This window comes from Colossoma macropomum, unplaced genomic scaffold (assembly GCF_904425465.1).
Source record: "Colossoma macropomum unplaced genomic scaffold, Colossoma_macropomum, whole genome shotgun sequence".
NCBI lineage: Eukaryota > Metazoa > Chordata > Actinopteri > Characiformes > Serrasalmidae > Colossoma > Colossoma macropomum.
In genome coordinates, this window is record NW_023495660.1 from 262,214 (window position 1) to 289,516 (window position 27,303).

At 37.4% G+C, this 27,303-nt stretch overlaps 2 protein-coding genes across 2 annotated transcripts; one reads left to right on the forward strand and one right to left on the reverse strand.

Moving 5' to 3' along the window:
* Positions 1–4: 4 nt before the first annotated feature.
* plekha3 (pleckstrin homology domain containing, family A (phosphoinositide binding specific) member 3) lies at positions 5–6,628 on the forward strand. The gene is made up of 8 exons (XM_036563147.1): positions 5–323; positions 909–1,025; positions 1,206–1,361; positions 1,541–1,665; positions 2,840–3,010; positions 3,441–3,484; positions 3,611–3,720; positions 5,893–6,628. Exons 1-8 carry the CDS (start codon positions 167–169, stop codon positions 6,015–6,017), a joined length of 1,005 nt encoding a protein of 334 aa, XP_036419040.1. The 5' UTR covers positions 5–166; the 3' UTR covers positions 6,018–6,628.
* Positions 6,629–9,093: 2,465 nt separating this feature from the next.
* Positions 9,094–26,179, reverse strand: gucy1b2 (guanylate cyclase 1, soluble, beta 2). Its single transcript, XM_036563162.1, has 14 exons — positions 26,156–26,179; positions 25,987–26,060; positions 25,803–25,897; positions 22,299–22,459; positions 20,596–20,695; positions 20,171–20,428; positions 19,737–19,840; positions 18,982–19,198; positions 17,822–18,142; positions 16,096–16,244; positions 15,640–15,786; positions 14,073–14,227; positions 11,688–11,875; positions 9,094–9,335 (listed from the first exon to the last, which is right to left on the reverse strand). Exons 1-14 carry the CDS (start codon positions 26,177–26,179, stop codon positions 9,094–9,096), a joined length of 2,235 nt encoding a protein of 744 aa, XP_036419055.1.
* Between the last annotated feature and the right edge of the window lie 1,124 nt (positions 26,180–27,303).

Consider the following 27,303-nt stretch of genomic DNA (forward strand, 5'->3'; position numbering starts at 1 on the left):
TTCACTCAGCGGAAATGGAACCATTCCTCTCTCGCCTCCTCTTCGGCTCCGCTCAGCGAGCACTTCTCACGATGTGACGTTATTTTGCCGAACAAACTAGCCTCGAAAATGTTTTTTATTTCATAAACGCGCTTCGACTCTCTTTGTCGAGATGAAACGCACGTGAATGCACCTCGCAGTTAGCTTGGAGGCTAGCAAGCTAACTGGGTCTAAGGCCACCAATGAAGTGTTGGTTAAATTGACGAGTTTCTCATTTTTAAAGTCGCGTTTTTGCTTGCGAAGAATGGAAGGTGTACTTTACAAGTGGACCAACTACATGACAGGTAGCTAATAGAGGCTTTATTATTGTTAATAATATTTGTCACATGGGAAACTGTTGCCATAACATCGAGCCTGTCAGGTTATAAACTTTTATGTAGCTGCGACCTATTTTTGAATATATGGCACTCCATAAGAGTGTTTGGGTAAATGACGTTAAACAGTGTATTTAAGTTTATTTTACTGTTGTTCTGGTGAGTTTTGATTGCTTGTATTGATTATGCCTGTTTTGTCCCTGTCACGGTGGTCTGTGTGAAGAATTTTACTGTTGCTTTACTTCATATAACTAGCTTGTAAAAAGAAAGGGAAGAGTGAAAAATTCTTTGGTCAGTACTTTAGCGGAATCTCGATAGGCCAGCACTTTTCCTTTTCCTTTTGACTGACCGCGAGCAGAGATCTGCTGACCTGTTTAGTTTTTTTTTTTATATGATCATATCGGTTTTTCTAATGTTTGCATGTAATGTTAGCAAAGTTCTCACCAAATGACAGTCGAATAGAGAGTTATATAACAGGCAGCCCTTACTAAAAGTGGGTAGCTGCAATTTGGAGGATGTGAACTGAAATGCCTTCTTTTATGTGTGTTGTTTTAGGATGGCAGCCACGGTGGTTTGTTTTGGACAATGGAATAATTTCATATTACGACTCCCAAGATGATGTCTGCAAAGGCAGCAAGGGCAGTATAAAGATGTCAGTGTGTGAAATTAAAGGTAAAAGAATTTTATCCATTTATAGCTTATGAAAGCTTATGTGTACACATAAGTGTTGCTTGTACAAGCAGAACTTTTTTTTTTCCAAGGATTATTGCCCATCAACTAAAAGAGTTCTGCAGAGTTAAGAAGCTGGCCTAATTCTTTTGTTTTCCAAACTTCCTCATTCTCGTAAACTAGTTCACCAGACCGATAATACGAGGCTGGAGCTCATCATACCAGGAGAGCAGCATTTTTACGTGAAAGCAGTAAATGCAGCTGAGAGACAGAAATGGCTTGTGGCTCTGGGGAGCTCCAAGGCTGGGCTCATCGACACAAGAACCAAAAAAGAGAGAGGTGGGACATTCACAGTGCATGTGTTACCCCTACATTTTCCCTGCATGTTTTTAACATTCTCTGTATTCTCACCACCTACTTCTCTCTTTCTATCTTTGTCTATGTTCCTAATCATGTGAATAAAGTTTAAACCAAAATGAGTTCTAAAAAATGTGAAATGATGTACCTACCTCTTGCAGAACTAACAGAGACCACTGAGTCTTTGAAAACCAAGATGTCAGAGCTGCGTCTCTACTGTGACTTACTAATGCAACAGGTTCACACCATTCAGGAGTCAGTGGAGCAGGAGGGAGACCACTCAGAGGTTAGACACCAAATTTGAAACTGCCTTTCATTCACATTCACAAGGGCCCATATACTGCGTTTCCCTTAAATATTGTATTTTCCATTAAGGTTCTCTTATGTCATTTGTGTGGTTGTATGTATCAAAAACAGTCAAAAATAAATAAGTTTGCACGAATTTCCCAACCTCTCTTTTTCCTTTAGAATTTATCAGGATATTTTGAATATTGTACCTTTAAGACATCTGATTGACCCTGTATTCTGACTGATTAAAAACGCGGTCGGGGCTGAAATAGACTTTGTCACTTCATGAATTAATTAATGGGCGGGGCTAAACTGTTAGAGTCTGAATAGTAGGATATATTTATATGTGCTTGTTTTGGTGACAGCACAAAAACTATACATTTTAAACAGGCTGTTTTTGCATCTCAATTTCTATAAATGGTACATTTAACAAAACTTTAACAATATATGCACATACGTTTAAGTCTTTTTCCATGATATTGGCCCTTTCAAGGAACTTTTGACTGAAATGCAAAGATAGTAAGTGGATGGAATCTGGGACCTCCAATTAGTAAATTCACATAACATGTTTTTCATGATGCTAATTGGGCTGATTAGCCATGTAAACTTGTGATTTTGGAACAATTTATTGTATATTGTTTTACATTGTTAAATTTGTATTTTTGTAGCACAGCAAATATAATTAAGCATTTGCATATAGAGAGGGCATGATGATACTTATGATATTTTATATCATAAAGTATCATATACTGATACTGATATCGACAATGAAAACTTCAGTATCAATACTACATTATTTCTTTAGAAACTACTAGAAATCTCTAAAATGAGCTTTTTTTTAATTAAGCACTTCACACAAGATGAGCTATCATGCTCAAAGTACTCAAACACTCTACTACCCCACAAGAAGAAATACATGGCTAACAACATATCACTGAATGTGACTGTGTGCTATTTCAGGATAGATTGGATTCATTCTTTTTACCTTCCGATATCAGCAGGAAATTCTGGAACAGATATCACCCAATGTGCTGTTAAAATAATTTTTTTTTAAATGTTTTTCTAATAGTCACTGTGGCATTTGTGAGATACTCTCACATTGTTTACTGTGTTTATGCTGAATGAATATTTTCTCTCTTTCCTTTTGTTCTTTTTTTTGGCTGTTTTCCCAGACAAGGAATGAGGCTTCATCTTTGCTGAGCGCCACTTGTAATACCTTTATTCAGACCTTGGAGGAATGTATGAAGATTGCCAACTCAAAGTTCCAGACAGACATGTTGCAGTCAAGTCCTTCAGACCCGTTAATGTCCCCTGTTTCCCCCTCTCCCATCCAAATGGCGAGGGTAAAAAACAAATCTACACTTTAAAAAAAAAAAAGACAGAAAGAAAAGGTGCCACAAAGTGTTCTTAAAGCAATACCATAGAAGAACCCCTTTTGGTTTCTTAAGGAAGTTAAGTTTGAAGAGATTTGTGACTGTAAAAAACCTTTTAATTGTTTGAATAATCTTCGCATAATGTAAAGGTTCTATGCCTTTATGTTATGTGGTCTTTGCACATCTCATTTACAAAAATGATTCTCCAAAGAACCATCCATTAAAGGGTTCTCTAGGGAACTAAAAGCGGTTCTTGTGTGGCACCTTGCAAAATAACGTTTGTGGCATGTTTTATTTATCTGTTTATCTGTCTATCTGTCTGTCTCTCTATTCATTTGAGTAATTATGCTAAACTAGAAAAAAACATATTTATATTTTCCCTTTTCTCTTTACTGTGTAGATGAAGCGGTCAATTAGCCATCCAGGCACGTATAGTTATGACAGGTACAGTATACACAAAACAACTTTTTTTGTTAGGTTTTTTATTTCATTACACAAAGTGCTTGCTACTTATATTGATACTCTGTGTTAGTGTGTTGGTACACTCTTTCTCTTTTTCCTGCTCTCAAGGTCAAGTGTGCCGAAAGAGTGCATGACAGTACAGAGGTCGTCACAGAGACGCACACGGACATGCTCAGATACAGAGGCTCTTAGTGACGGTGGTACAGAGGAGATGGAGCGTGAGTCAATACTCCTGCATGCTGTTTTTTGAATGTTCATTATCTATTTATGATATTTGTAGTAATGTTTTGTTGTAATAATATGTAACAAAAACAGTCATAATTCCTTCATAGATGACCATCTTCCAACCTGTGTTTGTCCCTTAGAATTAAACAGGCTGTTTTTGTTACCGGGCCTTGAAAGCTAGTATATGTAGATGATCTCTGTTCTGATTGGTCTCCCTGCAAAAAAAACAGTCCGAGCTGAAACCTCTTATAACTTCAGCTTTTGTGGCCCGGGCTAAACTGCTGTAGGGTGAATAGGCAGATATAGAGTCATATACAAAGATTTGGTGCCCCTGGTCAAATTTAAATTTTTTGTTCATTTTCTAAGTGAAAATTTGTGTGCACATCCTCTACAGCAGGGGTGTTCGGTCTTATTCACAAAGGCTGGTGTGGCTGCAGGTTTTTGCTCCTGCTTTGTTGGAATGGAACCCTTGCTGGCATTTTACAGAGAACACACTTTTGGACTGTTTATTTGGCGAACATATTGGGCTTGGGGAGGGGAAATAAATTGTGCCCTGTGCAAACATTACGTACATACTGTCCACTCTATTAGACACACCTACCTTGTTGGTCCACCTTGTAGATATGAAGTCAGAGACAGTAACTCATCTGTTGCTGCACAGTTTGTGTGGGTCATCCTCTAGTCCTTCATCAGTGGTCACAGGATGCTGCCCACAGAATGATGTTTTCCAGATATTTTTTGTTGGTGGGCTATTCTCAGTCCAGCAGTGACACTGAGGTGTTTAAAAACTGATTCACTCAGACCAGCACAACACACACTAACACACCACCACGTCAGTGTCACTGCAGTGCTGAGAATGATCCACAATCCACATAATACCTGCTCTTATTATGCAGAGAAACAGATGGACTACAGTCTGTAATTGTAGAACTACAATTGCACCTCTATGGTAAGTAGACCTGATAAAATATACAAAAAATATGGAAACGTAGGAGTACATTGTGGCTGGTCAATGTATATTCTCGGCATGACAGTACGATTATGATTGTGTTGGCATACACATAATCATAAGAACACATAACATCCCATTTTCCTCCTCACCTCCCCCTCCAGGCAGTGTTGACAGATAACCGAATCAAGCTTTTAAACAGTACATAAAAAATAAATAAATAACACATATATACATAAACATACATACGCCATATACATATCAAAACATAGCTTCATGAAAACAAATGGAAAAGAAAAAAGGAAAAAAAAGATACATAGATGGGTTAAATAGCGGGACTTCTCTTAAAATGCAAAAACAAATAGATAACTCTAGCAAGGGCCTAGTAAACACTCCACTGATTGGAGAGCCTTCTTCAAAGCATTAATAGTTCTTGACTGAGCCCCATGTGTCCAAGCAACTGAAAGCTCCAAAGAAATAATATCAAGAGCAGTCAAAATCCATTGCTGTCTTGAGATGGAGTGAGAAGGATTCCATTGATTGATCAACAATTTTTTGCAGCTGTCAAAGTACAGAGCAACAGTCGTTTCTGCTGAACTGAGAGCTTTAGAGAAGAAAAAAGAAAAATAGATGCTGAGCATGGAACATCATGGTCTAGCAGGACTGTAAGATCAGTGGCAACCTGATGACAGAAATTAAGGACCTTAGAACAAAATTTTTTGTACTTGGTGTAAAATGTAAATCAGCAGGCTCTGACCACTGCTGTATAAGACATGTTATCTTATTTTAATTTAGAAAATCAACAAAACTCAAACCTTTGCAGATGACTGTGTGAATAAGTTCATCAAGGAAACACTGAATTCAAAACGGACTGTTTTTGCTGCGTAGTTTCCATAAATACACTGTATTGATATGGGAGTGAATTGTTTTCAGTTGAGGCCAAGGGTGTCCAGTCTTGTCTGCAAAGGGCTGGTGTGGGTGCAGGTTTTGTTCCAAACACGCAGAGCACACTTGATTCCACTCATATAATCAGTCTTCAAACAACCGATCAAGTGTGCTCCTGCTTTGTTGCAATGAAAACCTCCAGCCACACCAGCCCTTTGTGGATAAGATTAGATAGCCCTGGTGTAGGCAGAAGCAGTTGTCCATATCTTCGGTGCTTGTCTTTCCATGTTTCTTTCCTTCAGTTCCTTTATTATTGTTTCTTTCACTAAAGGTCTTGTGCTGTTCCCCAAAGCCAGCCTAAACGGTGACGCTGCGACAGTCATCCCTGAAGAGATCAGTACGTGCACCCGCTTTGGATCGGAAACGGACACTCCAGAGTCAGACCTGTCGCTTTGAGCTTGGCGAGCAAATTTTTTAGGGGTAGAAAACCTGAAGGAATACTGCTGTGCAGCTACTGTTCGCAGCGTGCATTATTGGTGTTTTAGGAAGTATTATTTCTTCAATGAAGCATTTCGTTGCACTTTAATAATGAGAAAATTGCAGAAAAACACGTCCAATCTGAATGTTTGTATTCTTCCAGGTATTTTAAATTGCTCTTTGTTTGCCAAAATGTTGTTTTTGGTTTGTGATACATGATTCATTGCCATAGCCCTTCAGTGAAGAGTATAGAAATTCACTTTGGATTTCATAGGTGATGTGTAGCCTACTTTTGTTTTGTGCAGAGAACCTTGATGAAAAGGTTTTTGTTACAGTGCCAAGGAACTGTGTGTACTGACATTTAACTTTGCTTTTTTCTTGCTTTGTCGCTCACTTGGCATGCTCCAGTGTTCACTAGTTTATTATGCAAATACACACTTTATTTATTTTCAAAAGTTGCCAGACTACTTTTCCTGTCACATCCCCCTCCATAAATGATTTTTGCCTTAAAATTGAATCTTCGCATGGAGGAATTTGATGTACTTATAAATGTAATGTGAAAAAGATGCAGTAAAAGATATAGGATGATTTGTTGTTTTTACTTTTATTTATTTTGTACATAAATACTTCTGAAATTTCTGCATAACAGTGGTGAGAGGGAGGCATACTGCATGCCAAATCCAGCTAGATATTCTCTGCTGGATGTTTTGAGACCATTACTTTCCCAGATTCTTCATACAGTGCATTTGTAGCTACCAGATTTTAAAGGCTTTACCATTTACTTGATCTCTTTTGTGGTTTTTCAGAGGCTATTTGTTCTAGAGGTATTATATTACACTGTCAAAGCGTTTGTCCTTAAGAGTTCTGCTAAAGATTCACAAGTATGAATATTACAAAAACCATTTATTTTCAGCCGAAATGGCCACTCTATTACATACTCATTTCACAGAAAGATAAAACTGAAATAATGAGGGCTTCGAACACCAGAACACCAGACATGCTGTTCCCACTTGACCTACGAGAATCCTTGTTTTTGTTTTTTTCTTTACAGATAATAATTAATAAGGAGCTCTTATAGCAGCTCCATAAGAATAAAGATGATTCGGAGCATTGATGTTCAGGGTTTTACAGAACAAAGCGACAGACGAAGGAAAAAGTATTTGAAAAACAACCAAGGCCAAAGCAGCTTTTAAGTACTTTTGACTGAGTTGTGTTCATATATTACCAGAAGCGTTTCACTGATGTGATTTTAACTACTTAAACTATGTTGGGACTAAAATTCTTCACTGCATAATTACAGATTTTTTTTTTAGTCGTTACTGCTTGATTACTCAAGATAAATAACCAATTAATAAGCCTGCAATTTTAGGGGTTAAGCCACCAACCTTTAGGTCACTGTCCTAACACAAGGCTATGGCTGCCCAGCCTTGCTGTTATTAGCCTTTGGTCATCTGTGTGTGCCATCTGATTTTCATTTGAAAGCGCTCAGGGGTTTGTGGATGATTTCTCCAGAGTGTGATTAGTGGGTCATGTTTTCACACAGCTCCACATGCACGAAGAAAACAGGTGCAAATGAAGCATAGCCGCAGGGTCCTGCTGTGGGCCTGCCTGAGGGTGTCTCTCCCAGATGGCAAGCCAGTGTCCACAGAGCTGGTTTATCCAAGTTGTCAGTCATGAGCCTCAGCATGAGAATGGCCACACAGTTATGTACAACAACAGAGATGTCTCTTAAAGGCATAATCAGGGATTGCAACAGGCAGAGCATGTTCTGCTGCTGGAAATACAGATGCATGCACCTCTTAAGCAAAGTAATATGTAGCCTAATCATATGCAGTTAGTAAAACTGATGCCACTACAGTGGCTGTTTCAACAATTCCAAACTGGCAACCCATGTTTTTGTGGGATTAGTACCTGCTGACTGCCAAATGTAGCTCTGCTGGATGCTTTACCCAAACAGCTAGCTTTCAACATGGATCTTTGATGTTGAATTTGATTGACTGATTGATCTTGCTCATTGCATTTGCCGTTGATTCCACATTAGAAACTCAGTCATGTTGAACATTGATTCAACAGTAGTTGTTGATAGCTGAACAGCTGTTGCTCTAATGTCAGTATTGGTGTTGATTTAATTTTGAATCAGTATTCACTCTATGACTGTGGAGTATTGATTCAGTGTTGAAAACAGTAAATTCAGTTCACTATTTACAAAATACGACACATTTTAAGACACTAATCCAAAGAAACCTAAAGTGGTAAGTAAGTGCAGCATTTGGAGCCCCAACCAAGGACTTTCATTCCTTCATGGCAGTGCTGCCTAGTTGGGATTGAACCTCAGATATACTGTATATTCTGCCTTACCCACTTACACCATCTTTTACACCTAAAAAAGCTTGTGTTGTCAAGCACAGATTATACCAACTTTTGTCAGCACCATAAGTTGCTAGAATTTGAGCAGAAGGTAACACAATCACGCTGCATACAGAAGATTGGAGGTTGAATCAACATTGGAACAGTGTTCAGTATGGTTGATTTTCCAGTGCTGAATCAATGGCCAAAATAACAAGGAAGATCAATACAAAGTGAACATCAGATCTATGCTGATTTAATGGTTTTGCCCAACAACTATAAACATTGTTTCAAGTCTGTTATCTTGGTGGACCACTGCACTTGCAGACTCTATGTAATGTATTTCCAGCTCCCAGGTTTAAGGCCTAAACCATTTACTTGATCATCACTTTTGTCAAAGAAGTATAATATTGCATCATCATAGAGTTTGTCCATAAGGTTTTTAGCTTTCCAAGTTGAACGGCTACGGTATAAACATAACACAAATCATTTATCTCCAGATGAATCATAATCCTCAGATTGCAGAAACATACAACTAAAATACACGTAGAAAGAAAAAAAAGGATACACATGAAGCCCTGCTGTGGGCCAGCCTGACATCTTTTGCAAATGAGACCTTTGTTGTGGCCATTTCTAAAACTTCTGACTGTGAGGTTAAAAAGAACTGCAAGAAGGTTGTGGAATCTGACCGTTCTGAGTCATGTGTTTTCTAAAGCAGAGTGCACAGACGGGAGTTGATGTTGATGTTTTCTGCAGGAAGGCCATTGTCCAGGGGTTCAGAGTAATCTGGTAAGTGGTACTGAACTACTGAGATATTAGGAGTGACATCAGCAGAGGGTTGAGGTGAAGGGTCATCAACAGAGAAGTGGGCAGATGAGCTCCTGCTTTGCTCTTTGACAGATTTCCTTTCTTCTTTCCCACTAACATTCTTCTGCTCTGCTGTTATCTTATCTAAGGAAGAAGAGAATTTGCATCAGTTATGCATTATTAACCACATTAATGTGTGGTTACTTTTATCAATCACTATTATTTAAATAATAGAACATGGAACAGACAGGTTCGGTAAGGCTGAAAGATTAATTGTTTTCATTTCAAAAAAGTGCAAAAACGAAACAATGCAATCTTCAAATCGCAAAAGTTGCAGTTTATATTACGGCCTTCATGATTGTGCTCAAAAATTTAACGTGTGAATCACCAGTAGACGAGTTAGACCAATCACAAGAAACCAAACACTCATGTGTTTTGTACAGCCTGACATACTACATTCAGTGTTAAAACCTCAAACCATACAAAATGCTGGTCTTCTTGGCCAACAAGGACCTGAATTCATGCAAAAAATTCACAATTCAAAAACAATGCAGTCACAATATTGCTCACAAAATTCACAATAAGTCCATTGTGATTTTTTTCACAATGGGCTTATTATTATTGTTGATTTTTTCCCCAAATCATTCAGCCTTATTTTAAAGTGGGCCAAAGACCTTTCACTAGCCTATCAGTGTAAAAAATCCAGATCTACAGTGTCTATAAAATAATTCACTTCTTTGCAAGTTTTCATGTTTATTAAAACACTGAATCACAGTGGATTTTTTACATTGATGAACAGAAACTGACCCTTTCATGTCAGAATGAAAACAGATCTCTGCAAAGTGATCTAAAATAATTACAAATATAAAATACATACAGCATAAGTATTCAACACCATTAACGTAGTATTTAATATGCAACAGCTTTTTCAGCCACATATTATTGCACTGATATTATTTTCAGCCACATTTATTGCACTGATATCTGGTGTCTGACTCAGGTTTCTTTATAGACTTCAAGTGGTTTTCCTCCAGGATTTCTCTATATTTTGCTGCATTCATTCCACCCTCATAAGCCTTCCAGGACCCACTGCAGAGAAGCATCCCCATAATATGATGCAGCCAGAACCATGCTTCACAGTGGGGATGGTGTGTTTATGATGATATGTAAACAACATTTAGTCTGATGGCCAAATAGCTAGATTTATAAAGAACGTTTCTTCAGCTGACATTAGAGCATTCCACATGCCTTCTATCAAACTGTTCTGGACAGCTTGTTCTTGGCAGATTTACAGATGTGCAATACTCTTTCCATTTCTTAATGTCTGACTTAACTGTACTACTAGGAAAATTCATTGACTTGGAAATGTTCTTGTATCCATCCCCTGACTTGTGCATTCCAATCACCTTCTTACTGAGCTCCCTGGAGTGTTATTTTTCCTTCATGATGCAGGTTATGCCACGATACTGACTCACCAGAAGTTTGACATGAGATACAGTTGTTTCACAATTAATTGGAATACCCTTGGCTGTAAACAGGTGATCTCCGTTTAACTAATAATGTGACTTTTAATACCAAGTGGATGATTTAGGGTCATATGCATACTTATGCAGTCAGGTACTTTGTGTTTTATATTTGTAATTAATTTAAATCAGTTTGCAGAGATCTTTCAACTTTTTCTGTTGATCGGTGCAAAAAAAGTTAAATCCATGTGATTTTATGGTTTACGATAATAATACTTATTATGGTATTGGACAAAAATTACCTTTATTTGACTGATTTCTTTATTATTGTCTGATTTGATTTTGCACTGATTTGAGTTTAACCATTAAACTTGTGAGCGTTGGTAAACTATCATAGGATTGTGGGAGCTGTGACATCTTAATAGCAACACTAGCAATACAGATGTCATGCTTCCGGGTTCTCCTCCCTTGCCTAATACTCTACAGGATTCCAATTCCCATGATTCCAATCCTGATGATGTCACTCCTTCCACCAATCACACACAGCTTCCTCATTCTCAGTCACCTGAGTATTAATGCAATTCACCTGTGTTTGTTTGTCCCAGGCTTTAAATAGTTTCTGGTTTGTTCTCCTCATTGTGAGGTATTGCCCTTCACTGGACTACTGAGCGGGTTTTCTGACTTGTGTATTGGACCCTTTACCTGTTTTTTGGATATTGCGTTTTTGTGTTTGCCCTTTTGCTCTGGTCGCTTGTGCATTTTGTATCTTCTGGCTTTTTGACTTTTTGCAAGGCTTTTGGATTCTGATTTTGGATTTGCCCTGAAACTGTCTGACCATCTTACTGTCTCTTATTAAACCACTTCCTTTTTAAGATCCGCGAGTGTCTTTCTGTGCTTGTGCAGCATTACAACAAACAAAAGAATGAAGTGGTGTAATATGATAACTGACTTGCCTCAGTTCATAGATACATTTCGATTTTAGATTATGTTAAAAGTAAGATTATACCAAAAAAAAAATAAAAAAACTCCCTACTCTCTAGGCTTTGTGCCTCCTTCTGCTGATCATCTTGGTACACACACGTCTCCTCCTTCCCTTTGCCCATGATCTGCTCCTCTGACAGCTGGAGGTTCTGGAGCAGGAAGTAGGTGGTCATCAGGCCTTTGCCTTTCACCTGGATCTCCCCCCGTTCACAAATGTCAAACATTTTATCCTTGAGGGCCCTATGGAGTGCAGAACAAAATGCTTTTATGTTGCAGATTACATTCTACTTAATATTAGGTCATGTAGGTATGTATGCACCTACCAGCAATCATCAACTCATGGATCTTTCAGAAGGCCAAAGTATAGTAGACAAAGTGTAGTGGAGTCTGAGAAACACCTCAGTGGAGGAAAAATATTGTACTTTCTTCTGTACCTTCTAAGCAGCAGACAACAAAACTTACAGGCTACCAAACTCACAACAAGTCATCATCCACTCTCACTTCTTTTTGTTCTGTTGGAAGTCTTTGAACATCTTGTTCTTCAGTGCATAGCTTCTAAAGTTGTTTTTGTGAGGATGTGTAAACAAGTACTGGTTATATGCATTGTATTTCTTAATTTTATGACAAACTGTGGCACAGGTTTCTGCTATAAGGAAAGTCTAAAGGACTTCACTGGAACTCTGCTTATGAACAGATTCAGAGTACACCATGGACAATTCAAGAAGAAATGATCGATGGAAGAAGCAGAGCAATGACATTCCACAAAATGCTATATCTTACATCTACTTTTTCAACCTGAAACAAATAGAATCTAGAAAATTCCTCTATGTACTGGCCACCCAAGCATCTTTAACCTTAATACCTTGGTGCAAACTTTACACAATGACCTTCGGAACAGTATCGTAAATACCCAAAGCCAAGCCCAGCAGACAGTGGCTCTGTCATTTTCTACCTCAAAACGCAAAAAAGACGCATGGAGTTAGAGTAGCTAGATTAGGCATTAATCTTCTAATAGAACCTGAAAAGTATATATGCTAAGGGCAAATTCAGGGATGACTAGAATAACTAGAACCTTGCACTCCACATCCCTACACTGGCTTCCTGCAATGGTAAATATCAATACTTCACATGCAAAGAGCATGGCCTAATTGTGAATGGACTTGCTCCACCAGCATCCGTACACACCTAAAAATCTATGCTGTTGTCATCTCCAGTTTAACAGCCATATGCAAAACATCAAGAAGGCCAATCTGGAGGAACCCTCTGCATGAGACAAAGCAACAGCTGAATAAGGAGTCAGTGGTTATCTATAAATAAAACAGTACTATGCAAAGGAAACCACACTTCATTTATTTAATTTCCAATCAAACCAGACATTAAGTACAAGTTATTCATTTTTCAGCATCAGGAAAAAGGGTTTTTTTTTTCAAAGAAATCTGTAGGAATATTTTTTCCACACCTCTAAAGTTCAGTCTTAGAAACAGATTCAATGATGTAGAAGTGTGGGCTCTGGTGTGGTCAGTCTCTTGTTATGAGAACACTAGTAGTTTCTTTGTTTAATTTGCGAATGCTTCTTTGAAAGTTAATCTGTGGTGACATTTTCTCTTTACCTTTTAATATTTTTTTGATCTGCAGTTTTGGAAACTCCTGTTTTCTCGCTTATTTCCTTTTGACTTTCCCCTTATCCTCATGGACATAGATTATCTTAAATTTAAAGTTCTCATTAACATTTCCTAAAAAATAAATAACTTGTACCTAATGGCTGTTTTGACTGGAAATAAAATAAATGAAGGGCAATCTCTAACTTTTGCACAGTACCATTTATCATATCAGACCCCACTCAACAAGTATCTGTGCTCAGTCTGCCAGGTATGAGAATGGCCCATACTCACAGGCAGTTCTATATTTGCCAAGACCAAGTCTTCAGATTTTGAGTAGCAGCTTAAGCCCACAGTGTGCATGCGAAGATGTGAAAGCAATAAACTTTATCATGGACGCTAATTGTGTTTTATATTGAAACTCCCTCACCCTTTCCACAAACTCCACAAAAAAAGTGCCAGAGGGATGCTACACACACCTGATAAAGATACCATTGCGTGACTTGAGAACTGTGTTGTCTACATAACAAGGGGAAAATTCTTAAATGAACACTGAATTTTAATATACTCAGGTATGTGCCAGAATCAGGCTCTGCAGTTTACATAAAATGTCAGATGAGAACCAGTAAGCAAAGGGACTGATATGTATGGAGTGCGTGTGAGTTTATCAGGACAACCGGCGGGAGAGCCTGTTTTATTCTCAAACTCCACAATAAAAATATGTGTTTTTCTCACACCTACAGGCATGGGGTCAATAGTAGTCCAATAGTAGTTCTAAGGGACGTTTTTGAAAAAGAATATTCAGATGTGTATGTGTACTGATTTAGTATGTATGGTACCTGTAGGTAAAAGGGCTCAGGTGTATATGGTCAGGAACTCCATGACTCTCCATTCGAGAGGCTGTGTTGACTGTGTCTCCAAACAGGCAGTATCGGGGCATTTTTTCACCCACTACACCAGCCAGCACAGGACCTGTATGTAGACCTACTCTGATCTGGAATACACATATTAGGGATGCATGATATGGCAACAATATAACATTACAGTACTTACAGTCATTTTAATGATTTGCAGTATGCATGACAATATTTAGGTTTTCTGAGTGTTGTGAAAAAGCTGGAATGGATCATCAACAGTCTATGAAAATGAAATAATGGGCTGCAGTTTGTGCAGTACAATGGTTGTTGTTTACAAGCTCTCTATAACTGGTCTGCAGTAGGCTGCAGTATACTTCAAAAATAATACAGTGCCAAAATAATACAGTGGTTTGAGTTAATTCAGTGCGCTGCTTGATAACCTCCCTCTGACTGCAGCTGGTCCACTGCACAAAGCAGGCTGCTAACAGTGTTGAGATGTACACTGAGTTTTTTTTAAGTACTCTTTCAACAGCATGCTTGGCAGTAGCTCCGTTTTGTTCAGTTCTTTTGTTGTTTTAAGTATATTGCCAGTTTATGTCTTTATTACGATACATACAGTTGGTCAATGTTATATGTTATAATTGTGATATAACAGTTTCTATTATCGATATTTTTCAATATCAAACTTTGGGCTGGAGACTTTTGCTGGACCTGGTAACCTTGCCCCCCGTAGAGAATGAAAAATACAGCAAGATCTGTACACAGTGAGAGATGATTTTCAAGTTAATAAAACTGTAAATTGGAGCTTAAAATCTTTGGCCTTTATCTTTATATTAAAAAAAATAAAAGCTTTTATTTGCATATGTCAGATGAGAAGTAATAAAGCTAACTTAGCAATGTATTGCAACAGTGTTGCACATGCTACAGAAATGGGTGCTAATGTCATGCCTGGTACCAATGTTGTTGCTAATCCCTGTGGAGAGTTTTGTTAGAAGGAATAAAATGCTGATTAAAGAACTAACATGTCAAGAGGCACAAAGAAATGATCTATCATCACATGTAGTGTGTGACTTATGTCTTACAGTTTTCTTGAGGATGGAAGATGTCTACATTAGAGAGCTGAGCAGAAACCATAAAGTATCTACATTTATCTTCAAATAGACAGTTGTAATAAAATTAATAAAAAAAATGAAGAAATCATTATATTTCTATGAAATACATTTAAGTGATTGTATGCAGTTTCAATACATCTAAAAGGTTCTCCAAGGTAAAAAAAAATGAGTGAAATGTATTTTGTAACGTGTTTAATAAATGTTTTGGCATGTTAGTTTTAGGATATATGTTCTCCAGTATTTATTGCACTTGGTTCATTTTACTACATACCCAGAAAATCCCAATGTGCTGTACTTTATCATGATAGTGATAATATATCATCACAAATACACTTTCAATGAAATCACATTATTTCTACAAGAACATGCTCAGACACACAACACCAGCAATCCCCTTGAACTCACCACCACAGTTAAACAGAGATAAGAACTGGCACCTGTATTGGCTGCCCTGTGATAGGGTTGGTCACCTCCCTGGCTGCAATCCTCATGCCCAAGGCAAAGTTTGCCACGCGCTCAGCGTGGGTGTCCTTGGGGATGGGCACACCGCCAACAACCATATAGGCATCGCCAATCGTCTCCACCTGCAGTGAGGACACAGTCATGTGATTTCAGGGAAAACACTGCATCAAATCTTTTCAGTTAGTATTTTCATGGCAGACTAAATGACTAATCAAATCGTGTATGACTTGCTTGTAATGGCCATTACATAAATAGCAATTGTGCACTACCAGACAAAAATGGCTGTTTTGAAAACTTTATAATCAAGCTATTTCACTTGATTTGTTTGACCTTGGGGATCCTTTTAGATGTACTGAAACCACGTACAATTACTTAGATATGCTTTGTAAACCTTGAAGTAGAAACATAATGATTTCTTGTTTTTTTCTGACCTTGTAGACATCATGGACATTTGTGAGGCGGTCGAACTTTGAGTACATGGAGTTGAGCATGTGGACTATCTGAATGGGCTCACAGGCTGCACAGATGTTCGTGAAGGTGACCACATCGCTGAAGAGAATGGTGCACACTTTGAACTCTCCTGAGAGGAAATAATATCACAAAGAAAGCAAATACAAATAATGAATTACTTGAACATACAGAGTATGACACTTAATTGATTTGGGCTGAACAGTAGTTTAGCTGTGGTATTTCAGGTTATGTTTGGGATACAGCCAAAAGTCTAAAACCACATTGAAAATCTGGGAATAATTTCATTTAATCTTGCAAATAAACAAGTTTTAGAATTTTGAAGAGTTTAAAGTTATGATAATTAAACTTTTAATTTTAATTACGCCTTTGCACTATTTCTAGGTCATATGCAAATTTAAGAATATTTGTGACATTGACCATGTTAAGGCCTTTCGAGTGCATGCTGTAATTAAAGCAAAAGGGGAATATACTAAAGATATTCCAACTTTTGGGACCCATTTTACATTTATTGCAGGTTTTAATTCTTTTAAATTAAAATCTTCTTTTTCCTCTTTTTTCTTCTTTTATTTGGTTTTACTGTAACCACTGTTCAAACCTCCTGCAGACTTCTTCAAACAGCCTGCAAAACAATCTCTAAATGTTTTACATACAGTATGATGCAGAACTATTTATCTGAGCAGTAAGTGTATTGTATTCAAATATTCAAGAAATTAACTTTAATACAATAAAAAAGTAAAAAAAAAAATCTTATTTTGAAAAATTATTGATATCTGGTGAGCAAGTTAGTGGATTTGGTTTCCTCTTGTCCTCAATGCAGCTCCAGCCATTTTGTGTACTTGTTAAATTCCACCAGAAGCAGACATGATTGCTTAATCAGGCATAACTTGATGAAGTACTGATTGGCCAAACAATCAGTACTAGTACTGGTTAGTAGCAAATAATGGGTTTCCTCAAGGAGAGGTTTAAAATGGTTAACACACAGACGTAACATGACTTGTATTTGTTACCAATTTGTATTGTAATGTTAGTGTTTTATCGAGCAAATAAGTAAAGTCAACAATTTTATGTAACTAACACTATTATAACTTTTAAAGGGCTCATTTAAAAAGAAAACAACATTTTCTAGCTGAAATAAAATAGTTTAATACAGTATATAAACACTGATAAAGCGTGGATTCTTACCTTCATTTTTCATTCCACACAATCCACAACTGAAAACCAAGCTGCTAAAACAGGCTGTTCTAATCTTATTGTTTTTGTGAAGTCAGGAATACTTATGCATTTACATACATCAACTATTCAGCCTATAGAAGTTTTGCGCCTCCTAATTACACTGAAGTTATAAGGAGTGTTTCAGCCCAGACTGCTTTTTTAAATGATAACACAGGGCAACCAATCAGAGACATTTATCAGTCTTAAAGGCATGGCAACAAAAACAGCCCGTTTATTTCTAAGGAATAAAGAGAGGTTGGAATGGTCATGCAAAAATAACCTACGGTTGATTTCTATGCATAAAGCCACAAGAACATTATCAGTGGACCTCAGGAAAAAAAAATCAAGAACAGTGTAGGATAGGTGTCCTATAAAGTGTGTGATATCACCAGTTAACTGACATCATAAAGACTGGTAAAGTGCATCTTTGTTGAGTCTAGTATTGCTGATCTCTCAGTCCATTCATTACTTTACCTGCATCAACCTTCTTGCCCTCTTTTAACTGGTTAGCGACATGCCGTGGCAACATAGCATACAGCAACGTCTCTGTCTTCTTCTTCTCCACCTCCAGGTTGCGTGAGAGGATGCGCAGCTCCTCCTTCTTGCGCTCAAGCTGGTTGGACAGCTCGATCTCGGCCAGTCTCTGCTGATTAAGCAGGATGAGGTCACGTGTGGTGTCATGTTGGGCGATATCAGCCAGGTGCAGCCCTCGCTCCTCCAACTCCTGCAGACTACGCAGCTTAGGAGAGCACAGATACACCATGCAGCACAGAGACTCCATCCACACCATCTGACCTGCAACACACACAAAATTGTTTGTGTCATAAACACAAACTTAACTCTTCACTGCAAAAGCCCTATTTAGGACTGTCAGCAAACAAATCTAGGACAAATTTAAGTATTGCTTCCTGCAGTAAACAAAGACTGTCAAATCACACCCATACAAACAATAAAGTTTATCACACATACTACTGATTGTTTCACATTCACCCACAATACTCCACACATACCACTGAATATGCACTGACGTTGTGTTCTGCGCTTCATTTCTTGTTTGTGCACTGATGTTTCTGCATTTTTTCTGATACTGCTGCACACATACATAAATTCATCCATCTACACTACATGTCCAATTGTTAGTAGACAGCTGCTTATGCAACATTTCTTCAGACAGCAAGGGTATTAATTGAGACTTTGTCCACTTCTTGGCTGCTCTCTGCTCTTCTTGGAAGGCTTTAACTAGACACTGGAACATTACTGTCTGGATTTCATTGCATTCAGCCACAAGAGTATTAGTGAAGTCAGGCACTGATGTTGGATGATGAGTTCTGGATCACAAACGCCACTCTGACTAAACTCTGTGGAACACCTGAGGCAGGAATGGGGGCTGCTTAAAGTAACGGAATTCACTAATTGGAAATGGTGTCTGGATATTTTGGGATATATAGTGTATCTATATTCACTAAAGTAGTGAATGCTAAATTCCAACTAAATTTGTTGGCCATTGCAACACAGGTTTTAGCATTTTCCCTGCTCTAACATATCTTAAATGTCCCATAATTCATCAGCTTTATGACTATTAATAAAGAGCACCTAATGCATTCAAAATATTTTACACATATGGCCAATAATACCTCGTAGTTTGAGCATGGACTGATTTTGAAAGCTCTGAGGAAGCATTTCTCTCTTAGTCTTCAGCACGAACTGGCTGTTGATGAACTTCTTGATGCTGTGAATGTTGAGGGTGACCTCAGGATGGACCACGATGAAGTATTCATCCAGACGGATCCCTGTCCTCTGCAGGCCTGGCACAAACTTCTGGATATTCACGCCAGTCTGCTTTACTATGAGCTGCAGAAATACAGACAGATGTAAATAATATGGATGATACGATGTTATCATGACCCTTGAGCCAGAATCTGATTATATTGCAATGTTTAAAAAAAAAGTGATATGCTATGTATTACAAAATGACATATAAGAGTATATTGATTAGTAGATTTGTAAATTGTTAAACTCTGTAAATTGTTAAAACCTTCTGTTGTATCTAATCAAGTTTACACTTTGTTTATTTCACTTCAATGTTCTTTTTTCCCAAAGGTTTTATTCTGGTGTTTCTTATTCCTGATTCCAATCATAAAGTATAAATACTTTGATCTCTGTGTGAAATATTATACTGTATAAACTTTATTTTCACTGAGACAAGTTTATAGAACAATGTGTGATGCCAAATAAGTTGTAGTTGTGTTTGCTGTCACATGAAAAATCAAAATACTGGTAGTTTTTGCATCATTTTGCATGTCATTAAAAAAAGTTCAATATGAAGTTGATCACACTGTAAATCGACCCCATTCTTTGCTCTAGCAGATGTTTTCTAAAGAAGTCTTACATCTTGGTCAAAGACGATATGAAAGGGGAAAGCATTGCAGAAGGCTTTCTCCTCAATCCACAGTCTCTTTGGATAGCTGGGGCAGAACGAGTGCGGAATTCGGTCTGAAATGGAAAGAAAAGTATATATTATTGCTGTCCACAGAAATATGTATCTCCAAAATAGTAGTGTTGTAAATGCATGTATTATTAGTCACATAGAAATAAATCAAAATGCTTTAAAGTTTGACACATACAGTATTCCCAGAGGTTTGTAAGTCATACCAGCTTAATCAACAAAATACAACCTATGAGGTTTAAGTCTTTTTGCAACTGCACACAAACTCTGACTTTCAGGCCACAGAGAGACTTGCAGATTCTAGCATTGTTTAAATGGCTGTACAATGTATATGAACTGGTCACATTTGCGGTATGTAACAAAGTTAAAGTGGAAACAGAAACCAGGCCTAATGATGAATCTGATGGTACTGTGGCAGGTGGACCTACCCGACATGACCTTTCTCGCAATGTCTTTCTGTTCTGCCCCATTCTCTTCATTTGGGTGGGTTTCTGCCTTGGCCCCTTCGTTTGTCTGTGTCATGAGAAAGATCACATGCTCTTTCTTCCCTGTGCGTTCCTCCTCCTCCGGCTGCTCCAGGATGGTCATGGTCACTTTGCTGCCAAAGAAATCCTTTGCCACTGCTTCAATTATGCCTGCCATGTAGTCATGGAAACAAGACCAAAGAGGAAGAACAGGTCCAGAGAGGAAGAATGTCTTTTTCAGTTATTGGAATTAGTCTCTAAAGTTGTTTTATCTCAAGGTCAGAGCAGATATCTCAAAAACATGTGTGTGTGTGTGTGTGTGAGTGTGTGTTTTGTACCAGGCACTATATGGTGGAGACCTTTCCTGTCAGAATAGTAGTGGAGCAGCGTCCTGCCATCATTTGTTCGCTCCACACGGAAAGAGGGTGCATTCATCTCCTGAGGCAAAACACATACCAGGTGACAGAAAAAAATTAAACCAGCATTCTAAGCCTTTTCTTCCATTCAAGTTGTGAGTTACACAGTTGTATAAAGGTAATATTACCTATAACACCAAGAAAGTACTGCTTGAAATGTACAATGTGGCTGTATTTTGAAACCAGTGTTACAAAATCATAAAGATCTTTTGGCCACATGATCTTTTGTATGTAACATGTATCAGATCATTCACCCATCTGGTGATTTGGTACAAATAATACACCCTGTACATTACACCAAATATTCTAAATAAACTCTCATCTTAATCTTATTTAATTCTCCTATACATAGTTAAATCTACACTACATACATTCTGGAAATGTGTAATTGCCTGTAAAGTGCAGAACTACATCAGTTGTGCTTTGGGACCACTTCCCCAAGCAGAGAAATCTGATGATTGCAAGTGTGCTGAAGGCGTATTCCGAGGCCTCAGTCTAAACTTGGTGAAGGACATGTCTTCCAAGGATGTAAGTGAATAATCTACTATTGTCATCGGATTTTCATCAGTATACATTTAATTTTGCATTTGAACCTTAAGCATCGACCCAGACCTTCTTTTTGAGACTCTATTCATGACATTAATACATAAAGACATATGATGCGGTCTGAAAAACCCTTGCGGAATCTGACCTGACACCTCTGCCTTTCAACTGACTATTTCAGGCTTTGAAGAGTGGCAGCAGTGCAGTATTTTCCCTGAATCAGTAATGCCACTTCTTTCAATTTTAACAAAAAGTCTCACATAGTGCAGCTTTAAGTCTTGAAATCAATGTGTTGCAATTTTCTCCTATTACTGAATTTGGCTCCTGAGAAATAACCCTCACCTTGATTAAAATATTGTCTCAGATGACTTAACTCTTAATTTATTGCCACAGAAGAAACAGTTTAGGTTTCCTAAAGAACCATGTTTGTAAAAGTGATTTTTTTTTGGCATTTTAAGTGCTAGAAACTTTACATTTTGTGGAGATGCTTTAAACTTTAAAAATGTTCCTCACACTCACACATCTCATTTACAAAAATGATTCTCTAAAGAACCATCCATTGAAAGGTTCTTCATGGAACTAGAAGTCTTTTTTTCTGCCATCATTTAAAAAACCCTTTCAGGCATCTTTATTTTTAAGTGTGTAGTCTTAGCTGAATAATATTTGCATAAGAAAAGTGCAAAATCTAATGATTTCCTTAAATAGCTCTCTTCTACATCTCAGAAATCTTTCCATAAGTGCCGCAGGAGAACTCCTGCTTTATTATGTATAGCCGGAACAATTAAATTCTTACAATTAAATGTTGATGTTAGTTTCCTCTTTTCTCATTTTTTCCTAATGGTGGTTTAGGAGAAAGAACTCAACAGTCAGTGATTTTTCATACAGAAATTTGCTTCACGTCTTCTGAGACAAAGAGAAATTGATCCTAAGAAAGACTGCAGATGGTTGTAGGGTACTGTAAGAATTTAACATGGATTAAATGGCTTTAAAATGTGTACATAACTAAATCTAGAGGTCAATGAGGAAACACAAGCCATAAGAGAACATAATAACTGAAATTGGCATGAGCAAAAGTATCAGACCTGATAAGACAATGCCAGGTAACTATGTAGGGCATCAAGGTTTTCAATGAATTCCACTAAGTTTCCACCAAGAGTGCGTAGCATTGTGTCATAGCCAGACATTTTACAGAAGCTGAAGAAGTATTCTCCAAAAAGCTTCAACACCACCTCGGAGGAGACATCTAGAAGGCAAAAAACAAGGGAACATATAGTTTTCAGCTTCACTTTTGTTTGTCAGTTGAATTCAATCCAAGTCAGTTTAAGTATAATAGATCAATTAATCTATTTATGTTCCACCCACAATCTTGTTGAAAAATTGGACAAACTTTATACAACATTGGCAAAATACCATTCAGCCTAATCAGAAGTTGTAGACCACAACTCTGTCAAAGCTTCATGGTTAGAGTGCATTAATAATTAAAAATGACTTTTTACTTTGTATATTTGACAGGTCATTCTTTAGTGATACACAGAGCGTAGTTTTTTTTTTGTTGTTGTTGTGTATTCAATCTATAGTCAGCATGCTATAGTTAGCATTCAAATCTACAACAACAAATTCCAACTTTGTAACACAGCACTTTAAACTGGAAACATTATGCAGTGCCTCTTCAATTAAGTTCTATTTCCACAGCTTTCAGCAACAATCCCAGTAAACAAGTCCAGTTCCAGAGATAGTGTGCTAAAAAAAAGAAAAGGTAGCAAACCCTAAACTTCATCTGCATAACTGTGGAATGATGAACAACTAGAAACATTAACCAATCATATCTTTTCACCCCTATAATCATTTTTTTTCATGTGAGCTGCACTGCAGGTTGGTTGCTTAGGCTAGTACTTTATGTAAAACAAATGTTTTAATTTAAATGCTATCTATGAGTCATAATATCTTTTTATATGCTCTAACACATTATGACTTGATAAGATTTTGAACAAGAACACTGACTATAACTGGTTATGAACACTGACAGACACCAAAATTGTGTGCATCCTGTTAAGCCTATATCTTTCTATGTATGTGCTTATTGTAGTGGAGCTGCATAGTGGTAGGGTTGTGGGGTGTCACTGGCCACCTCACTAAAGCTGGTAATTGTATAAGTTATTAAACAGTACATTTTCAACACTGGATGGAGTTGAGGATTGTCGATGAATGCTTTTTAGGGATTGCGAGAAAGTGTCCTGCTCTACTAAAACCAAGTTATGTTCATATTATTCCATGTTTCAATTCTCTGCGTGCGTTTTTAATTTTAAATGATGTACCTTTTTTTGCAACCTGAATACTGGAAGCACCACGGAGCTCCTTGCAGAGTGTTACGTTTTTGTGATGCTGTGTTTTCACTAAGGAAAACCATTGCAGTATTTTGTACATTCTTCTAGAGGCATGATACTACACACCGTTATAAAAGGCAACACTCATTAGCAGGTTTGAATTTGTGAAATATTTGGATCATTCTACTGAATTAGTTCAAAATTAAACTATTTAAAACTATTGTAAAAAACAAATAAATATTCAGACGTTAGATATTTACAAGAAATATGTTATGATGTACAAAATTCCTCATGTATTTAGTGAAATTGAAAGATTTTGATTTATGAGTTTAATATCTACTTCCTACAAAAATGATGCCCCATGTTGTTATGTTTTGTTTTAGTCCATAGGCGAAGCCTTATTTTAGCCAGACCCCTGTATTTTAGAGCAGGAAGTGAGACTACATCCCTGTCCCTGATGGCCACATGGTGAGCAGTTAGATCCCAATGTTTTGAAGTAAATGTGGCCCAAAGTCTTAAAATCAGTGTGTAACCTTAAGAATTGCCACTACTGAAACACATAGGTACTGCAACTATGTACATTTCTTTTTGTGTTTTAATGGAACAGAATGTGATTTTGTGTGTGTGTACAACTGTTCAAAGCTGTGATTGTGAGTCACATACTGGCTAGTGTTTTTGAGTTATGCTCAAAGTGAACTAAAATTGTCACTACCGAAATATTTTGGAAAGTTTCAAAGGCATTATTATTGTATCGGTAGCAAAAATACTTTTTTAAAGTATAAATACTTTTAAAAAGCAGTGATGAATACACTGAATACTGAATACACTGTCACAAATGTAATCTGTAATGTGCTACTTGCTCAAAATACATTTAGAATACAGATAGAAATAAGGCAAAAAGTTTTCTTATTTAATTCACATTGTTCCTTACTGTTACTAGTTGACAGTTTTTTTTCATATAAGTCTTCTGTTGGTACATTTTATGAAAAATTCACTTATCATTTAAATAAAGTTCCAAAACCTGTTTTTCTTTCTTTCTCTCTCATGGCCTGCTTCAGTCGACTGCTGCTCCCACAATTCCCATGAGTCAAGTAGAACACCGATGCTAGCTTGTCACTTAGAAACATGTCCACTACTAAGGAGACTGTTAGTGAATATTTGCTACATGCTGTGTGTTGATTTTAAAATAGTTCAATTTTTTTATTTATTTTATTAAAAGTGTAAGTATTCTAAAAATCCTAAGAATGTAGTAGGTAACAAAGAGATCTTAGTCTAAAGTGAAAGTCAGAAATGTTTTAACTCTAACTTTGAAACAATATGGTAGAATGATCCATATAACATAATACAATGGTCTCTTTGTCTCTTTACAGATTTTGTGAATGGAACTAGGAAAAGGAGGGGGGAGGAGGTGAGGGCAGACAGTGAAAAACTCTGAAACCATATGCAGCCATGATCACTGAACACAAGATATGTCAAAATCACATTTTTTAGAAAGTCCAATAAGTTTGTAACCTCTTAAAAAGGTGGACAAAAATGCTAAATTTTAAAAAGTATGTAAATGGTGCATTTACCCTCCAATACATCCCTGCCTGGTACCTAAACTTCTTCCCATGCTGCAACAGTTTCTGCTGGGTCCCTCAGGCCTAGCAGTGATTCACTGGAGCCCAGGTGTGCAACCTGTTCATTGGTTCGCACCTGTCCTTGTCTGTGCTCTTTCACAGGGATCTGCACTTGGAACAGCATCCTCCGTGACACACTGCTCTCAATGGGCAGCCTTCAGCGGGGACATTGTTAACACCTACACACAGATCTCACTCGCTCTCTGATCAGCACACAACCATTCCCCAAGGCCGTCGCATACAGAGACACTGCCCACAAACAGCCCGAAAGCTTTTCACTGGCACTCTTTCTCTGCTTTCTTTCTCTTGTTTTTAGTTCCTGCTTTAGTTTATCGACTCTGCATTTGACCCTGGGACCATTGAGGAATGGCAAAGAACACTTCAGCGCACCTCAGTACAAACAGATGAAATAGATGATGTTTGTGAACCTGCGACCGGAGAGATGATGAATGGGAGTTGGAAAAAGAGCATACGCTTTAACTAAGTTTGAAAAGCACAAGAGCAAAGAGGTTAATCATGTCAGAGGACACAAAACATCCACTACACATCCTGTATCTTGACCTTGCTCCTGAATATTTAAAAGACAGAAGGCTAGGTGATTTAGATGCACGATCAAAAATTGTTTGTGTGAATTAAGGCTCACCCAGCATTTTGCAAGCCTCTTGCACCAGGCGAAGAGTGATGACATCATCATAAATTTCATAGGTCATAAAGTTGTCTTGGACCTCTGCCAATAACCTGAGAAAATATGACTTTGGTCACAGAAAGAAGAGCAAATCACTCTAAAGCATGTACTGCACCCCTCCACCGAATGTTTAGTTGCTGACCTTAGCTCTTCCCATGTCTCTTCTCCAAACTTCTCAACCACTAGAGTCCTCAAGCACGTGTTAATGAAGCCGTACTGTTAGAACAAAGAACATTGGGGATAGTGAAAGTACAATATTATTACTCAATGTTTGTGTGTGCACTGAGTTGCCAGTATATTAGGTACACTACATTGTATCTGCCTTCAATGGCCATTGCCCATCAGGTCCACTTAGCATATAGGATAACAAATAAATGTGCATGGAAAAAGATAAGCTATAGTCTCTAATTGTATACCTACATAATAAAAAATTAAAGTCAGCTCAACCTAAAATTTTAAGTCAGCCTTCTGCATTGCTTTTCATAATTTTCTCAAATTAGTTTAGTCAAAAATTCTCTTAACTTACATGTTTAGTACTGCATGTAAGTTAGAACTACAAAATACAGTAAGTTGAGCTTACTCAGAAAAAAGGGGTATTTTTTCTACTTTGTTTTTGTTTTGAGTAAGTTCAAATTGAGTAAGCTCAAGCTCAAACTGTTTTGTTGACATAATCTAAGACGCAGTACTAAAACATGCTTTGTTTTTTTTTTTAATATTTGATCTTTTGAATTTGAACAAAACCATGCAGAAAACTGACACGAATTTTCTAATTTAACTGAATTTTAAACAGTGTAAGTGGATGATGCATACCAAATACATAGGTGTTTTAAATAAAATGGCTAGTGAGTGTGGACGATAGCAACTCACTGAAATTTAGAACAGATTCAGTCCCCCGATTTCATGTATGCACATATGCATATAAAAGCAGGGTGCTTTCTGACTGTGTATAATACTGAAATACAATTTTATCAACATACACAGTAACCTAAAAATAAACCTAAATTGTTCATTCAATGAGGTTATGAAAACAGATACCTTGACTCAGTTGAGATGCCATGTCATAACTCTAATAAATCTGTAACTTAAAATTAAAATAATTCAGCCCATAGATCATTCCAATAAACTCATGTCAGATCATGGGGCAGAACAACATACTAGTAATCAATTCAGTGTTTAAAATAAAATATACACAGATCTCTTCACAAAGACACAAAGCTTCTTGGAACTCTTTATATTCTTTCTCACTATTTAAAAACAGAATGAATATATACTTACCATTCCTGCAGCTGACCTACTCCAAATGAAGCGGCTACTCTGACTTGTATGACTGAAATGAGGGACTCTGCAGATGGCCTATTTACATTTAGGCCAATGCACACACGTCCACTCACATGCACCCCTAATTAGCAATTTAAACCCCTCCTTCCAGATGTCCCTCCATGTGCACACACACACACAC